This window comes from Strix uralensis, chromosome 6, assembly GCF_047716275.1.
Source record: "Strix uralensis isolate ZFMK-TIS-50842 chromosome 6, bStrUra1, whole genome shotgun sequence".
Classification (NCBI taxonomy): domain Eukaryota; kingdom Metazoa; phylum Chordata; class Aves; order Strigiformes; family Strigidae; genus Strix; species Strix uralensis.
Window position 1 is genome coordinate 27,969,456 of NC_133977.1, and position 16,350 is coordinate 27,985,805.

General features: G+C 60.0%; 2 protein-coding genes across 8 annotated transcripts; one reads left to right on the forward strand and one right to left on the reverse strand.

The window, feature by feature from the left end:
• Positions 1 to 808: 808 nt before the first annotated feature.
• On the reverse strand, positions 809 to 5,974 carry BCS1L (BCS1 homolog, ubiquinol-cytochrome c reductase complex chaperone). Of its 6 annotated transcripts, none has more exons than XM_074873457.1 (8): positions 5,931 to 5,974; positions 4,635 to 5,011; positions 4,095 to 4,234; positions 3,785 to 3,979; positions 3,333 to 3,396; positions 2,784 to 2,953; positions 2,208 to 2,325; positions 809 to 1,511 (listed from the first exon to the last, which is right to left on the reverse strand). In XM_074873457.1, exons 2-8 carry the CDS (start codon positions 4,952 to 4,954, stop codon positions 1,259 to 1,261), a joined length of 1,260 nt encoding a protein of 419 aa, XP_074729558.1. In that variant the 5' UTR covers positions 4,955 to 5,011; positions 5,931 to 5,974; the 3' UTR covers positions 809 to 1,258. The 6 variants fall into 6 exon arrangements, with proteins under 6 accessions (XP_074729558.1, XP_074729557.1, XP_074729560.1 ...); XM_074873456.1 differs by having other exon boundaries at positions 4,635 to 5,205; positions 5,931 to 5,951; XM_074873459.1 differs by lacking the exon at positions 5,931 to 5,974 and adding an exon at positions 5,860 to 5,910.
• A 46-nt stretch (positions 5,975 to 6,020) lies between these two features.
• On the forward strand, positions 6,021 to 16,288 carry ZNF142 (zinc finger protein 142). 2 transcript variants are annotated; one of them, XM_074873463.1, is made up of 8 exons: positions 6,021 to 6,933; positions 7,516 to 8,154; positions 8,407 to 8,670; positions 9,159 to 9,971; positions 10,237 to 10,414; positions 11,103 to 14,319; positions 15,209 to 15,314; positions 15,665 to 16,288. In XM_074873463.1, the coding sequence occupies exons 1-8, from the start codon at positions 6,651 to 6,653 to the stop codon at positions 16,162 to 16,164; spliced, it is 6,000 nt and encodes a 1,999-aa protein (XP_074729564.1). In that variant the 5' UTR covers positions 6,021 to 6,650; the 3' UTR covers positions 16,165 to 16,288. The 2 variants fall into 2 exon arrangements, with proteins under 2 accessions (XP_074729564.1, XP_074729565.1); XM_074873464.1 differs by having other exon boundaries at positions 8,410 to 8,670.
• The last annotated feature ends 62 nt before the right edge of the window (positions 16,289 to 16,350 follow it).

The window sequence follows — 16,350 nt, forward strand, 5'->3', positions numbered from 1 at the left end:
GGTTTGGTGTGGTACCAGCTCCCCCAACCCCACCAAGGTGATGCAGACCCCAAAGCGAGGACCTGAACTTGGGGCTGGCTCTGGGGAAGTTGATTTTGGGACACTGGGACTGGAGAGGGGAGAGGCTCTGGCTGGCTTGTTCTGTGGGTCGGCATGCACACCCTGACCCCTGGCTCCATGGCCTTGGGAAGGAGATGCAAAACCTGCCCACTTCTCGATTGCATTTCAGGCACCTGTGGCTCTACCAGCCCATCCAGGGCGTTTGCTCCTGGCAGGAAGGAAGCCCAGTGACAGGGAAAAGGCTGTGAGACTGCCAGCAGCGGGCCAAATCCCTCCTTCAGCCACACAGGCCCTCACCTGCTGGAATGGCCTCACCTGCTCAAAGGAGAGCAGTTGTCACCTCCAAGGGGCATTTCTGCACCTTGCATGGGGCTGGCCTGGCTGCAGAAATTCACATTGGGGTTAACATCAAGCTCTTGTGAACATATTCTGTAACCAGCCAGAGCCTCTCATCTGCCCCCACACACAGGCCTGCAGTAGCTCAGGCCCCCACACCTCCTCCTCTGACAGAAGGGACAGTCATGCCCACTCAGGAACGATGTCCAAGCAGATCTGTTGGCATCACAACCCAGCAGGGCAGGAGCTGTGGCACCAGCCTGCAGCCCGAGGGACAATGAACTGTCTGTTGGGAGCAGCTTTTTTCTGAAACACTCGATTTGCAGTACTGGCTGTGCCAGGCCCTGGTCAGGAGGGCTCTGGACCAGCAGTTGGATAGTGGGGCAACTAACAGGCAAAGGGACCAGAGAGCTAAGAGCTGCGTTGTTCACTTTCCAGAGGATATTCACAAATTAGTGAAGACCACTGTCCCGTCAAAGACCAGGAGCTCTTTACCAATGCAGCACCCCAATGTCCTGCCCCAGAGAAATGCCCTTCTGGGGCACCCCCAGGCTGCCCCACAAGGAAAGGGAGTCACATCCAGGAGCCTTGGCAGCTTAGGGCAATCCCAGCATGAGGCACACACCGGTCAGCAGGGCCAGTGCAGCAGCACCCAAGCCTGGGGAGCAGCAAGAGACAGTTCCCTCTCCCTGCTGCAAGGCTGGAGCTCTGACTCTCCCCGTGTTTTAAGAAAAAGTCAAGACCTTGGTGAGGAGAGGAACAGAGACCTGGCCTGCACAGCTGGGCAGCTTCACGGCATCCCTGGGATGGTCACATCCTTGTCCCAGTTCTCTCAGCGTGGCAGGGGAAAGCTGGCCCCTGGTCACAGCAGGATGGAGCGTATGTTTGAAATGGCTCCTTCAGGGTCCGTCTTGTAGAGCATGAAGTGGCCCTGCACCTGGGCAGCACTGATCTGTTTGGAGACCACCAGTGCCTGCTCTGCAAACCGCTCAGCTGCAGCCGGGGGCTGCTCGGGGTAGAAGCGCTGGAACATGCAGGCAAGCTGCCAGCGGGAGCAATGGCCCACGTACTGCTTGAGATCCACGCGGCCAGGACGCACCAGGGCTGGGTCCAGCCTGTCGAGAGACACAGCGGGCCTTGAAAACCTGATCAAAGTGTCTCTGCAGGGTGGGTCCTGCAGGAAGCCCCCCCTCCACACTAGCACAGCCAGTGTCCTATCTGTAAGGTGCTCTGCACTGTGAGATGGTAAAGGTGGGGAAGAGGTTTGTCCCTGGGGGGTTGAGGGGGGAAAATCAACCCAAAAGAAGCGAGAGCTGGGGAAGGGCTGGCTCCAGAGGAGGACAAGAATCGTCCTAGGAAACAGCTCTGCCATTCTCTGTCCCCTGAGCAACCTCTGAACAACCCTCTAGTCCAGCTCAGTCAGGAGCAAGCCAAGCCTGCCCCAGGGCAGCATCCAGCCCGATGCCGTGAGCCCAGGCTGCACCCTGCCAACCCAGTGGGCTGCACGTGGGGCTAGTGTTTAACTCAGGCACAGCCACAACCCCAAAACGTGCAGATCCCCACGGGCAGGAAGCTAGTACCACTCCTGAAGGGCACAACCATGGTCTGAACAGGAAGGAAGCATCCGAGGCTCCAGCCAAAGGGATCCTGATTAGCAATCGAGGGATTTGCACCCCAAAGGAGGATTCGGGAAACCTGAACCCCCAGTCTTCATGCTGCAGGATGCAAACAGCCCTCCATAAGGCCCATCAAAAGGGAGAAAAGTTTTCCCATGCTACCCTCCCTGTTCCCTCCCAGAGGGCAGCTCTGACCTGTCCACGTAGTTGGTGGTCATGAAGACAATCCTGGCCTCTGTGGAGGCCACACCATCCAGCGCGTTGAGGAGGCCGCTGAAGGTCAGACGCCCCATGCCTTGGTACACAGCTGGGTCTGGGGACAGAGGTGTCTGAGATCATATCCACTGGCCACTAACCCTGCACAGACTTGCAGGCCCCTCCCTATCACCCAAGACTTAAGCCAAGCTCCCTGTTCTCTCCTTGCCCCAAGACTGACCCTCTGCATCTCCCTGGCTGGCAGCACATTCACCTCCCCTGGCCACCCACACCCCTGGGAACCCAAACAGAATGAGGGGGAAAGCCAGCCCCTCCCTCATGCTGAAAATAGCTGGGCAGGAGAAGTGTCTTTGCCTGAGGATAAAGGACCCAAATTACCCTTTATATAGCCTAGCCAAACCTGGGCAAGTTCCAACTTGGGCTCTGAAGCCCCAAATTGCTGTCCACTCCTGGTCTCTGCTGGTGCAGCAGAGCAGCCCGGAGTCCAAACCTTTCCCCAGCACAGCCAGCAAACCTCCCTCCTACTGCTGGCCCAGGGATGGGGGCACCACTTACTCTCAGCAGCGAGGTCCCGGCTGACGAAGGCAGCGTCCACGTCCTCCAGCAGGATGATGCTCTGCTGCGGTGCCACGCTCAGGAGGTGATTGAGCCGGTCATCGGAGAGGCTGCGGTCGCTGAGGCTCAGCAGGCAGATACTGTACTGCAGCTCCCCAGCCAGGGCTGTGCTGGGAAGGACACAAACCACAGGGTGAATCACAGTGAGAAAGCCCGGAGCAGAGGAAGAACTGGATCTCCCTGTCCAGCAGCAGGGAAGAGGGCAGAGGCATCCTCCCCAGTGGGGATCAGATATGGGGGGCGGGTAGAAGCCCCTGCTCAGCCTGATGGTGCCATGCCATGTTGTGCAAAGCAAGGGCGCGAAGGGCTCGTCACCCTGACCTGTCACAGTGCCAGCAACACAACGCTGACACCAGGCACCGCACAGGAGGCACAGCCCACTGCTGCATTTCAAACCCAAACTCATCCACACCCTCTCAGCAGAGGCTGCTGTGCCCCAGAGCAGGCAGCTGGCAGGAAAGCTGCTGTTAGCCAGCTGGAAATACTCACATGAAGCTGCTTTTCCCACAGCCAGGAGGACCATACAGCAGGTATCCTCTTCGGTAGGGGATGCCTAGGAAGACAGCATCCTTTTAGGAACCAGCTGGGTTGCTCTGAGCTCTCTCCCCCAGAGCCGTGGGGCTGTGCTGAGCACGCAGAGAGGCTGCACCAGGGGAAGGCAAGCAGCAGGGAAAGATCTCTCGGCAGCCATCTCTAGAGAGGACCATGGACATCCTGTCCCACCCCACAGCAGCATCGCAGGAGCAATGAACTCCGTGGCTTATCGTGGTTTCCAGGACTGGATTGAACCAAGGGGAGTTTGTCCCTTTGCAGACCCGAGCCTCGGCACCTGGGCTCACTCATTTATGGGATGTGCCCAAGGTGATGCCCCACAGCCGTGGCTGCGGGGTGTAAGGAGTCACACTGGGCATGGTACAGAGGACACCACACGGAAGCCTTGCCTCTCTCGCTGTACCACTTGGGGTTGTCGATGAAGTCCTTCACGTCCTGGACCAGCCTCTCCGACACACCTTCCTGCAGCACCACAGAGCTGAGAGGCCGCCGCCGGCGGGGGAAGCCAAACTGCCGCCACTCTGCTCCCATGGCTGTGTACATGATCGTCCTCCCCTCCTGCTGCTGCAGCGCCAGCTCCCGGGCTGCAGAGAGAGGCAGAGGGGACAGCTGGCAGGGAAAAGAATCACTCATGAAGCCCTGGGCATCTCCAGGGAGCAGGCTGTTCCCAACACGACCCCATGCAGCTCCTCTACAGACCTTCCCGGAGGATATTGAAGAAGATCTCCCGGTCAGTGCCCAGCGCAGTGAAGGTGACAGACTCCCAGGGGGTCCCCGTGTGTAGGTCGATCATCTGCTTCTCCCGGTTGCGCTCGACGCGAATCCACTTCCTGCGATACCTGGGGTGGGAAGGCGGGGTTGAGGGACGATGGTCCAGCACCACTCAGCTGCACCCAGCCCGGTTCATGCATCAAGGACCACACTCATCTCGGGTAAAGCAAACTGTCAGTATTGTTCCTAGAGCACCTGTGCTCTATTATTAAACCTATAAAACAATATGTATTTATTAATTATTCCTGCTATTAATAATATCCTAAAAGAGTTTTTCTAAAGCTTGCTCCTTTTATAACCTCACATGGTGAATACAGACTCTTCTCACTACTCTCAATCTCCTGCCCTAACCAAGACCCAAGGAGGACACAAGATTCTCTCTGCTACCTCCACAGGCCCCACAGGTTGGAGCTTCCTTGCCAAAACAAGGGTCAGTCCCCTGACTGCTTTCCCCCTGCCCTCTCTTACCAGATGAAATGGTTCCCAGGGCTGGGGACAAAGTCAAACTTGGTGCTGACACGCCCGCTTTCATGCTGCAGGTATGATGTCTCGACGCTGAGGTGCTGCGTGTGCTTGGCATGGTGGGAGATCCAGTTCAGCAGCCAGTGGTAGCTCTTATCCTTGCTGGGCACCTCCAAGGTGATCATATAATGGCGCCTGAAAGCCACCAGCCCGAACTGGGCCCCTTTCCGGGCTAAGGCCAGGGCTGTGCCCACCCCAACGAGGCCAAACCCAGCCCCGAAGTACGGGTTGTCCTTCAGTGCTAAGACAAAGTCAGAAAAGGGCATTGTGGGAGGTTAAGTGGCTCCTTTCCACAGCATTGTCTCTGCGTTCTGGAAACAAACCTGCATGGAAAGAGAAGGACTGAATGGCAGCAGGGGACGCAACAGACTGCCCACAGTTGCCTGGCCTTTATTGTGGCCTGTTCTCAAGGCAAAAGGCAGCCTGGCACATTTGGATCCCCCATACACGTGCTTATCTTATTACTGGGGGTTCAGAGAGCCGCTGGCTGCAGGAGTCTCCTCCGTCTCTGCAGCTTCTGCATGAGACAAGCAGGAAGGGGTCATGAGCTGGAGGCTCTCAGGCCAGCAAAGGAGCATCTGCCGCTTCCTCAGACATGACAACAAGCTCAGAGTTTTACACAGTTTTATTCTTTAAGCAGCTAGAAATCACAGAGCACTGCAATTATTTAAGGTTTATTGTTTGAAAATGCTGAAGTGCATGCCCAGGCTGAGCCAAGAGCTGGTTCTTTGCTGCTGGAAATGGGCGCACGACTGTCGTGGAATAAGTATCTCCACGTCTGGATAAAGGGCACCAGCCGCACACTTGGGGGCTTGAAGTTTCTCCGGCTACCTCAGAGGTGTCTGTCAGATATAGGGGATGAGGGGGAGCCTCCCCCGACAGACAGGCAGACAGACAGACTCTGCTCCCTCAAGGACAGGGTCCGACCCCGCAGCAAGGCTCCTTTCCCAGGGCAGGGCGTCCCCTGCCCCACGGGAAGGCCTCACGCCCACGGCAGGGTCCCCACCCCGCAGTGGGGCCTTCCCCGCCTCGGCCCCGCGGCAGGAGCCCGCCATCCCCCGCAGGAGACCGGCCCCACACCGCCTTGCCTCACAGCAGGGGCCCAGCCCCCGTGCGTTCCACGGGGGGGGGGGGGCTCCGCTCCCCTCGCCCCCCATGGCGCAGCCCCCACCTCCGGCAGGAGCTCACCCCACCGGCCCCAGCCCCGGTCTCGGTCTCAGTCTCGGCCCCGCCGCCTCTCACCTCCGCGCAGCGCCGCTCTAGCCCGCGCCGCGCCGCTCTCTATGGCCCCGACCCTTACTTCCGCCCGGCACCGCTTCCGGCCGGCTGCCGGCTCGCACCATAGAGCGCGGCCGGGGCGGGCGGCGGGGCCGGGCAGAGCGGCCGCGCGAGCCGCACAAAGGGTGACGCTCCCTCCCGCTCGGCGCGCACCACTGAGATGTGCCGGGGCTGAAGGCTCCGGGGCTCAGCTTGAGTCTCCGGCCCGGGGCGACGGGGACAGGCAGGGACTGCGGTGCGAGGGGGCTGGGGCGGCCCCGGCCGCGCGGGGACTCGCGGTGGGCACCTCCTCGCTGGAGGCTGGGCCCGGGTCTGGGGGTTGGGCTTAGGTCCACCTGGGCCCGGGTCTGGGGGCTGGGCCCAGGTCTGGGCCCACCGGGGCCCAGGGAGCAAGCCCTGGCTGGTGGGCTCAGGGAGAGGCCCTTGAGGAGGTTTCAGGGGTCCTTGCACCCCTGTCTCTTCTGTGGCAGCGGGTTTTGCCAGCAGCCTGCTTGGGGCGCAGCAGGAGGGAGCCAGCGTTGAGATACCCGGGTTCATACCCCTGTCTGGGGACTGGCACTGCGGGCTGCCCCCCAAAATCCTGTAGGACCACTGGGCCTCTGAGTTCTTCCTCGTTTAAAGCACTTTCTCCTGTTTTGGCGTGAGACTCCCTCCTGCCCAGCACCACGGCAGTGCCCGGTGGCAATGAGCACAGAAGTGGCTGTGTCTGAGGGTGCCAGCAGGGAGATGGAGGCCCTGTGTTCAGAGCTGCTCCTGCCCACATCAGGAGAGGCAGGAGCTGTGGGAAGCCCTGGTATGGCCAGCACCGGCCTGGCTGGGACACCCCCGCTGTCTGCCAGCCAGGACTTGCTGCTGGCAGAGGCGTCGATGACTGGGGAAGGGGCTCACGCTGAAGGAGGCAACGTGGAAATATTCATCGAGGCAGTGGCTGGCAACGTGACGCTGAGCAACACAGCCAATGCCACAGGTATGGGGTGCAGGGAGGGCAGCGTGGGCCCCATGATGCTGAACAGAGGGAAGGAGCTCTGGCCAGGGCTCCTGTCCCCTCCAGCCAGCACCCCGGTGCCCTCGTGTCTCTGACCTTGTGTGCATCATGAGGCTGGTGCTACTGTTCAGTGCAGATCTGGCACAAACTGGGTGTGTGGATGAGGAGGGGTGGCTGTGGGAGTTGTGTGCTGCGTGAGGGGATTGCTCCGGGCTGTCAGTAGGGACCAGGCGGAGATCTCCACCCCAGAGTGCCACCTCCAGCACGCTTCTCGCCTGTGTCCCAGGTGGGCATATCCTGCTAGGAACAGGGCCAAGCTGGCCTCACGTTGCTGTGTGCCTCAAAGGTGCTGACGGACAGATGTGGTCACCCAGGTGGTGGTGTCCCCTCTCTTATGGGAGGTATCCTGGGATACCAGGCGGGGGGAGGGCTGCAGTTCTCCAAACTGTGATTTGTGGCAACAGGGGTTTATCCTCCTTATCTGGAGTTGCAACTGAACCAACCAGTCCCAAGCTCTGGACCTGGTGAAAGCCCCTTCTAACGCTCACCCCTCGTTCTCTGCAGAGGTTCTGGTCAAAGTGGTGGAGCTGTATTTCTGCGAGAGGTGTGGCCAGAGCTTCCCAGAGGCCTCCCTGCTGTCCCAGCACCAGTGCCTGCTGCTGGCCCCTCCGAGGCACCTGGAGCTCACTGGGGCACTCTTGGCTTCTGCCAGCGAGGGCCAGAGTGAGCTGGGGGCCTCGGAGCTGCCTGGAGCCGGCACGCAGGAGGGCTCCGCTCCCGAGCGCCTGCTGTGCCCTGTCTGCCGGGAGGCATTCACGCAGCCCAGCGAACTCAAGGAGCACTTCAAAACCCACCGCGCCCCGCCAGGAGCCCTGCCCTGCCCCGAGAAGGGCTGCAGCTTCGCCACAGAGGACCGCAAGCAACTGCGTGGCCACTTGCGCTGCCTGCACGGGGCCTCCCCTGTGTCCTGCGCCTACCGTGCCTGCCCACTGCTCTTCCCCAGCCGCCCGGCCATGGAGCAGCACCACCGCACCCACTTCCCCTTCCACTGTGGCCTTTGTGACTTTGTCACAGCCAATGCCAAGCTCTTCTGGCAGCACAGGAAGAGCCACGCTGCAGAGCCCTCCTCTGAGACGCCCACGACAGGCGGCCCCCCTGGCTCGGCCCCCCACGGCCTTGAGCAGCACTGTGTCCTGCTGTCGGGTACAGCTGGGTGGGGGGGTCGGGGCCTGTGGGTGCTGCAGAGGCTGTGTCCATGCATCCCAGTTACAAACTGGGAGGAGTGGAGGGTGAGGCTGTGCTGCCAGAGGGCCAGGGAGCCCTGTGTTCCTTCCTCCCTATGGCATGGTTTGTGCTCCCCATCTCAGCCAGGAGGTTTTCTGCACGTGTGTGGGTGAGGGGGGGGTAGCTCCCTCTTGTCTGGAGCTTGATGATCTCTGTCTTTCCCCACTGAAGCAGCAGAAGAAGGGCAGGAGGAGGCGGGGAATTGCCACCCTCGCTGGGAAGCCACCACAGCAGAAGCCAGGCTGGCAAAGCCCTCTGTCGCCACAGAGGGCTCCTTGGAGGGGCAGAAAGCAGCAGCTGGAGAAGAGGACTTGGACAGCGGTGGAGATGAGTCACCGGAGGAGGATGGCGAGAGCCCCTGCGAAGGCGAGGCCAAGGAGGATGGGAAGATGGCTCCCGAGAAAGCCAGAGTGCCTTGGGCACAGCACTTCAAAGGTAGGACATGGGGCCCTACCAGGAGGTGCTCAGGCTTTGTGTTATGAACAAGCAGCACAGCCTTGAGACTGGCAGGGAGATGTGGGCTGGGCTGGTGGGGCCTGGGGGTCTCCTGCTGCCCAGCAGCCCCACATCTCCTGCATGTACCAGTGCACTCTTCCCCCTGCCCGCTGCCCAAGCAAACGCATCCCTTCTTTTGCCCATCCACAACCACTGCCAGGCTCAGGCAAAAGTCTGCCTGATTTTGGGGATGGGGGCACACAGACAGGCCGGGTTTAGGCTGCACTTTGCCAGTGTTGAGCTGGAAAGAGCCTACCTGAACCATGCTGGTGGCGTGGGGCCAGGACAGTCCCTTCAAGTAGATGGCTGCTGTGTGACCACATACGTGTATAAGCCCTCACCCCGGCACAGCTGGATCGGGGAGTGAACATCTGCCTGTGCTCTCCATCTCTTCCCTGCTGACAGCTCCCCCTCTTCTGCTCTCACAGGGGGTGTCATGGAGGGCTCTGAGTTCCTCTACAAAACCCACATGTGCCCCGAATGCAAGCGGTGCTTCAAGAAGCGGACGCACCTGGTGGAGCACCTCCACCTGCACTTCCCCGACCCCAGCTTGCAGTGCCCCAACTGCCACAAGTACTTCACTAGCAAAAGCAAGCTGAAAATCCACATGATGCGGGAGACGGGCGAGAAGGCCCATCGCTGCCCGCTCTGCCACTACAGCTCGGTGGAGAAGAATGCCCTCAACCGCCACATGGCCAGCATGCACGAGGACATCTCCAACTTCTACTCTGATGTTTACTCCTGCCCCGTCTGTGAGGAGAAGTTTCGGCTCAGCCAGGCCCTCAAAGAGCACTTGAAGACTCACAAAGCTGAGCCCAAGAGGCTGAGCTGCTTCCAGCGGGGCTGCGACTACTGTGCAGAGGACCGGAAGGAGTTTGTCCGTCACCTCAAGGATGCTCATGGTATCAAGGCAGTGGAGTGCAAGTACTACGCCTGCTCGCTGCTCTTTGGCACAGCTGAGGACATGGAAGCTCACCGAAAAACCCACTACGCCTTCCACTGCCAGCAGTGCGACTTCATCTGCTCCAACAAGCACGTTTTCCGCAAGCACAAGAAGCAGGGACACCCAGGCAGCGAGCAGCTCCAGTGCAGCTTCTGCCCCTACGTCACTTTCAACCCTGTGGAGTTTCATGACCACGTGGGCAAGATGCACGCCAACGAGAAGATCCACAAGTGCACCGAGTGCACCTTCGCCACCGCGCACAAGAGGGTGCTCATCCGGCACATGCTGCTGCACACTGGTGGGTGTCCACTGTGGGGGTCCCGAGAGCCGAGCTGGGATGGGGGGGTCCTGTCCCAGCTTCAGGTGGGCAGGGAGGGCTGGGTCAGGGCTCCTGGGTTCCATCACTGGCTCTGCCACCCTAATGTCACTTGGCTGAAGTTGTGGTGTGCCCCCATCCCTGCTGTTACTGCCAGCTCCTGCTGAGCTCGTTTTCCTGTGGGGGGAGGCAAACCGTGTTGCTTTATCTGGTCATCTTGCTGAGGGCATCCCTGTGTTGCGTGTAGGAGAGAAACCTCACAAGTGTGAGCTCTGCGACTTCACGTGCCGGGATGTGAGTTACCTGTCCAAGCACATGCTGACCCACTCCAACGACAAGAACTTCATGTGCACTGAGTGCGGGTACATCACCAAGTGGAAGCACTACCTGAACGTCCACATGCGCAAGCACACTGGAGATCTCCGGTATGACCCCTGGCTCTACTGACCTGGCACCATAGTCAGGGCTCCCCCGATTTTGCTTCAGGGGTCTGCTGCTCCCAGCTGCACAGTGTGCCAGACTCTCTTGTGCCTGGGGGATGCTCTGTCTGGCATGTAAGAAATGTGATCTTTGAGCTTGCAGGCTGTGGCCAGCATGGTGCTGTGAGGGCAAAGCTATTTTTGGTGTCTCTGTGCCACCAAGGAGGTATATTACCACATCAGTGGGTGCAGCTCTGAGCTTGGGTTCATGGGCTCTGCTGATGTTCACAGACCAAGGCCAACTTGGGCACTTGCAGGACTCTGCCAAAACATGTTTTTCATCTTGGTATTATCACTTCCCTAGGGTCTAGTCTGCCTCTGGGGATGCTGGAGGTGCTGCTCGTGTGACACGTGTGGGGGGGCGGTGACGTGGTCACTGTATGGAATACTTAGGGAATCTGTCTCCCGTCCCCAGGATGGGGGGGTGTAAAGCACCAGCAGAGCCGAGGGCTGCAGCAGGGAAGGATTGCCTGTAGTGGTAAGAGCTGCCTGGACAGCAGAGGTCAGATCTGGCAAACCGAACAGTACCCCTTCCCCATGTGTCTGGGATGGGGAAGAAGGGCTCAGCGTGCCTGACAGGGCTCAGCCTGCCCCGGATCCTCCTGCTGCCTGCCTGATTCCACTTTCCCCACAGGTACCAGTGCAACCAGTGCTCGTATCGGTGCCACCGTGCTGACCAGCTGAGCAGCCACAAGCTGCGGCACCAGGGCAAAAGTCTGATCTGCGAGGTGTGTGGCTTCGCCTGCAAGCGCAAGTACGAGCTGCAGAAGCACATGCAGGCGAAGCACTCGCAGAACTACCAGGTGCCCATCTTCCAGTGCCAGTACTGCACCTACCAGACCAAGTACAAGCAGGCGCTGCTGAACCACGAGAACTGCAAGCACACCAAGCAGAAGGAGTTTCGCTGCGCCCTCTGCTCCTACTGCACCTTCAGCAACACCAGCCTCTTCTTCCACAAGCGCAAGATTCACGGCTACGTCCCCGGTGATAAAGACTGGCTGGAAAACTATGCCAGCAAGGAGCTGGAGATCAGCTCACCTGAGGCGCTCTTCGGCTACGAGCTCGGCGCAGCCCTGCGTGTGGATGCCAGCTCCCCCATCGCCAGCAAGGAGCAGGGGGCAAAGGCAAAGCCATCCCAACTGGAGTCCCAGGGGGAGGAGACCTACCAGCAAGCATTCGCAGGGCCCCTCCTTGGGCAGGATACCGCTCCACTGGAGAGCGGCAGTGAGGCGGAGAGAGGTGTGGGTGAGGGGGAGCAGAGCTGTCCCACTGCTAGCGATGCCCTGGGAGATGACTGCGTGCAAGGAGGCACTGCCGCAGGCTCAACTGAGCTCGCTGCTTCTGGGGATGTGGCAGGGAGCTGCACCTTGCATTTGGAGACACTCAATGTCTCCTCTGACCCCCTCCTGGAGCATTTGACTGGAGAAGCCTGCACGGCACAGCCAGAGAGTGTGGAAATGCTGCCCTGCAAGGAGCCTTCTGCAGCCTATGAGATGCTGGGCTCCCGGGATGACCTTGGCTTGGAGGACAATGACAGTACACTTGAAGACATCCCAGACTTTGAGGAAGAGGAGGCAGATGTGCAGGAGGATGAGGAAGTAAGACTGGAGGGCAGTGTAGCTGCAGGAGACAGCCAGGGGAAAGATGCCTTAAGGCAGGCCACGGGCCACCTCAAGGGATCATGCTCAGACCACCACAAACTGGTAGCAGACACCAAGATTAGAGAGACCAGCCAAGCCGAGCTGCCAGAGGCTTGGCTCAGCGTGCTGAAGACAGCTGAGCAGAGCCACCCGCCTGTCCCAGAGGACGTGGCCACCTCCAGTGACGATGCCAGGGGCGGCTCGGAGTCGGTGCTGAAGGCTCTGCGGAAGCAGGACAAGGAGCAGGCGGAGACGCTGGTGCTGGAGGGCAGAGTGCAGATGCTAGTGGTGCAGTCAGAGAGCCAGATCTTTAAGTGCGAGAAGTGCTCGTACATCACGCGGAAGGAGAAGTCCATGTCCCTGCACTCTAAAGCCAGCTGCCAGAGCCGCCGGGCCCCACTCGTGTGCCGCGAGTGTGGTGCCAGCTTTAAACAGCAAAGGGGGCTCAACACCCACCTCCTCAAGAAGTGCCCTGTCCTCCTGAAGAAGAACAAGATCTTCAAACCAGCTGGTCAGGAGCCACCTGGGTTGTACCAACATGCTGACCAGCCTGGTACAGAAATGGTGAAGACTGAGGAGGGATGCTTGGAGGAGTCTGGGCACGCAGAGAGCCCTTGGGAAGCTGAACTGCTGCCTGAAAAAACGCAGGAGAGCTTGGCTGGGGAATGGGCATCGGGCTGTCCTGCCCCTGAGAAATCCCTGCTGAGTGACAGCACAGAGGTGGCAGAAGAGCCTCCCCAGCAAGGAGATGGGGCTGAGCCAAGTGGGGCCGCCTGCCGCCCCCAGCCTGGGAAACCCCCAGAGAAATACCGGCTGGAGGGAGGGAAGCTGCACTGCAACGCCTGCTCCTTCGTGTGCTCCCGCGTCTCCACCATCACGTCCCACGTGGAGGATGGGTGCCGGAGCCTGGAGCAGTTCTGGTGCTCCCTGTGCCCCGAGGCTTTCCGTTCCCGAAGGGCCCTCAAAAGCCACTGCGCTGAGAAGCACATCGTGCATGCCGAGGAGGACGGACCCCGAAGCACCGAGTTCCCTGAGGGGGACCCAGCTGGCGTTGAGACGGGCCAGTCCAGTGAGCTCCCGCTGGGTGTGGCCCCCCCAAAAGCCACCCTGCCCAAGAGGAGGCGTTTCTCCTGCCCCACCTGCCCCTTCACCTGCCACCAGGAACGGGCCATGAAGACACACAAGAAGAGGGGCTGCGTGGCCTTGGGTGAGTTTCGCTGTGCCTCCTGCCCCTTCACCTCCAAGGTGGCCAAAGCCCTGCGGCTGCACCGCAAGCTGCACCGCAAGCACTACAGCAAGCGGCCGCAGCTGCAGTGCCACCAGTGCGAGTTCACCTGCAAGCAGGCCCGCTGCCTGCGGCAGCACGTCCGCATCAAGCACGAGGGGGTGAAGCCGCACAAGTGCTGCTACTGCGAGTTCAGCACCACGCGGCGCTACCGCCTGGAAGCCCACCAGTCCCTGCACACCGGCGTGGGGCGCATCGCCTGCGGCATCTGCAGCCAGACCTTCGGCACTAACTCCAAGCTGCGCATCCACCGCCTGCGGGTGCACGAGAAGACTCCAACCCACTTCTGCCCGCTCTGCGACTACAGCAGCTACCTGCAGAACGACATCACCCGCCACGTCAACAGCTGCCACCGCGGCGAGCTCAACTTCGGCTGCTCCCGCTGCGAGGCTCGCTTCAGCTCCGAGACGGCCCTCAAGCAGCACGTCCTGCGGCGGCACGAGGAGAAGGTGTCCTACGGCTGCCCACGCTGCGGCTTCGTGTGCCACAGCGAGGCCACGCTCAAGTGCCACGTGCAGAAGCAGCACCCGCACCTGGAGTGCAGCACCTGCAAGGAGACCTTCGCCACCCGGGAGGCTCTGGAGGAGCACAAGACACAGCATTTCAGCCACCGCTGTGAGCTGTGCAGCTTTGCAGCCAAGGAGCGGCAGCAGCTGGTGCGGCATTACATGGAGAGCCACGAGCCGGCCGCCCCCCAGGACAAACCCCTGCAGTGCCCCTTCTGTGACTTCGCCTGCTGTCACCAGCTCGTCTTTGACCAGCACATGAAGGGCCACGGGGGCACCCGCGTGTACAAGTGCTCGGACTGTGAGTACACCACCAAGAACAGGCAGAAGATCACGTGGCACATCCGCATCCACACTGGCGAGAAGCCCTACAAGTGCCACCTCTGTAAATACGCCTGTGCTGACCCCTCGCGTCTCAAGGTGAGAACCCTGCTTTGGGATATATCCTACTGCATCTACGTGGGTTGGGGGGGATCCAGACACAGGGAAGAAGAAGAAACTCCCAAGGGGAGGTTTTGTCTTCTGTCCTCTTCTGTGGCTTGTGCAGGATTAGGTGAGCGAATAAAAGTCATGGGGATACAATATGTTTCTTCCCTGCTCCCTGCTGTTGCAGATTAAGGGTAAGGGGGATTTGTAGCAAAGCAAGTGGATGGGCAGCTGTCCGAGTTCACTCCTCTTCCTGCTGACAGCTCTGACGTCCTCTGGGTGCAGCCTTGCACCACTCGAAGCCAAGTTTGGCTGCCTGCTAGCTTGCAGCATGCTGTGTGGCAGCAGTTAGACAGGGAAAGCTCAGTTTTCCTGCAATCAGAGCCAGACCCTGCCCGCATTTCTGTAGGTGATTAGCATCTTCATGCATGGTAAAGGGCCTTTCCTAGAACAGGAGGGCCAGGCATGGGGTAATGGAGAGGAGAATGATCTGGTTTTACTAAAAGAAATATTGACTTTTTTAATGGCCAGGCTGAGCTGGAGCCCTCTGGGGCCGCCTGGGTGAGGCTGTGCAGTGTGCTCAGCTCAGGGCTAGCTCCGTTGGGCTGGGTTTTAACCCGGACTTTGCCCTAAATACCAAACTGGAGAGAAAGGCCTTTGCCATCCACAGGCTGGGACAGAGCAAGCTCAGCAGTATGGGCGTCTCATCCTGAGCCCACTGTGGATCCACCCCTGCCCAGACAAGCAGACAGCCCTCCTTCCCCACACAGTTTGAGATGTTAGAGCTGTCTTTGAGCCCCTTGCTGGCACCCCAGAGCCCTTCACGTTCCCAGGGGAGGGGACATGGCCTCATCCTGACCTTGTCCTCTTGCCCTGTGCCCAGTACCACATGCGGATCCACAAGGAGGAGCGGAAGTACCTCTGCCCTGACTGCGGCTACAAGTGCAAGTGGGTGAACCAGCTCAAGTACCACATGACAAAGCACACAGGTGAGTCCTGCCCACTGAGGATGGGCCGTGGGGCACCAGGGAGGGTGTTGGGGCTGCAAGGGACCCCAGCTCCATGCTTCCTTTGCTACCAGTGGCCCAGCTGTTGGGGGGCAGCATGTTCTTGTGGGCTGGGGACAGTGCCCAGGGTGGGAGGGAAGGTGGGGTGGTATGGACCCCAGGCACCTTGTAGTGCCTTGGAAACAGAGGGGTCTCAGGTTGCCTGTGGACACAATGGGGTGTAGAGGGGAGTCTGTGGGAACTGATGCTCTGTTACGGAGATGGTAAGACCTGCAGGATGGAGGGCATTGTAGCCCCCCATCCTGATGCGATCTCCTTCCCTGTCGCCACAGGCCTGAAGCCATACCGCTGCGACGAGTGTGAGTACCGCACAAACCGGGCAGACGCCCTGCGGGTGCACAAGGAGACACGGCACCGGGAGGCCCGCTCCTTCATCTGCGAGCAGTGCGGCAAGGCCTTCAAGACCCGCTTCCTCCTCAAGACCCACCTGAAGAAGCATAGCGAGGAGAAGCCCTACGTCTGCAACGCCTGTGGGCGGGCTTTCCGCTGGGCGGCCGGCCTGCGCCACCATTACCTGACCCACACCAATGAGCACCCCTTCTTCTGCCGCTACTGCCCCTACAAGGCCAAGCAGAAGTTCCAGGTCATCAAACACATCCAGCGGCATCACCCTGAGTGTGGGGCCGGTGACCCCAGCCAGGGGGTGGGCAAGGACCCCAGCACACCCACCATCCACCTCCACGCAGTGCAGAGGGAGAGCCGGGCTGAGGGGCCCCCCGGGATGGAGCAGGAAGGAGGGTGCCCTGCAGAGAAGGACAGCGCTTTGCTGTGAGGCTGAATCCTGACTGCTTTAAGGCCCCGGTGGCGCAGGCCTACTGCGGAGATGTATGTGTGTGTATAGGCATATATGTATATGGGTTGTAAAATATGCAGCTGTATAAAAGGAATCTCTCAGATCCTTTTAATACTGTTTCTTAGGGCTGTTTGGAGCCCTGTGTGAACAGTGGGCCAGGTGCCC

Excerpts from the sequence above, each read along its gene's own strand:
- BCS1L (XM_074873457.1), bottom strand. The coding sequence starts at position 4,954 with ATGCCCTTTTCTGACTTTGTCTTAGCACTGAAGGACAACCCGTACTTC. Across the intron at positions 4,235-4,634 it reads CCTGGGAACCATTTCATCTG|GTATCGCAGGAAGTGGATTC; the intron begins GTAAGAGAGGGC and ends TTCCCACCCCAG. Across the intron at positions 3,397-3,784 it reads CAAGTGGTACAGCGAGAGAG|GCATCCCCTACCGAAGAGGA; the intron begins GCAAGGCTTCCG and ends CTGTCTTCCTAG.
- ZNF142 (XM_074873463.1), top strand. The coding sequence starts at position 6,651 with ATGAGCACAGAAGTGGCTGTGTCTGAGGGTGCCAGCAGGGAGATGGAG. Across the intron at positions 8,155-8,406 it reads GCACTGTGTCCTGCTGTCGG|CAGCAGAAGAAGGGCAGGAG; the intron begins GTACAGCTGGGT and ends TCCCCACTGAAG. Across the intron at positions 15,315-15,664 it reads CCACATGACAAAGCACACAG|GCCTGAAGCCATACCGCTGC; the intron begins GTGAGTCCTGCC and ends CTGTCGCCACAG.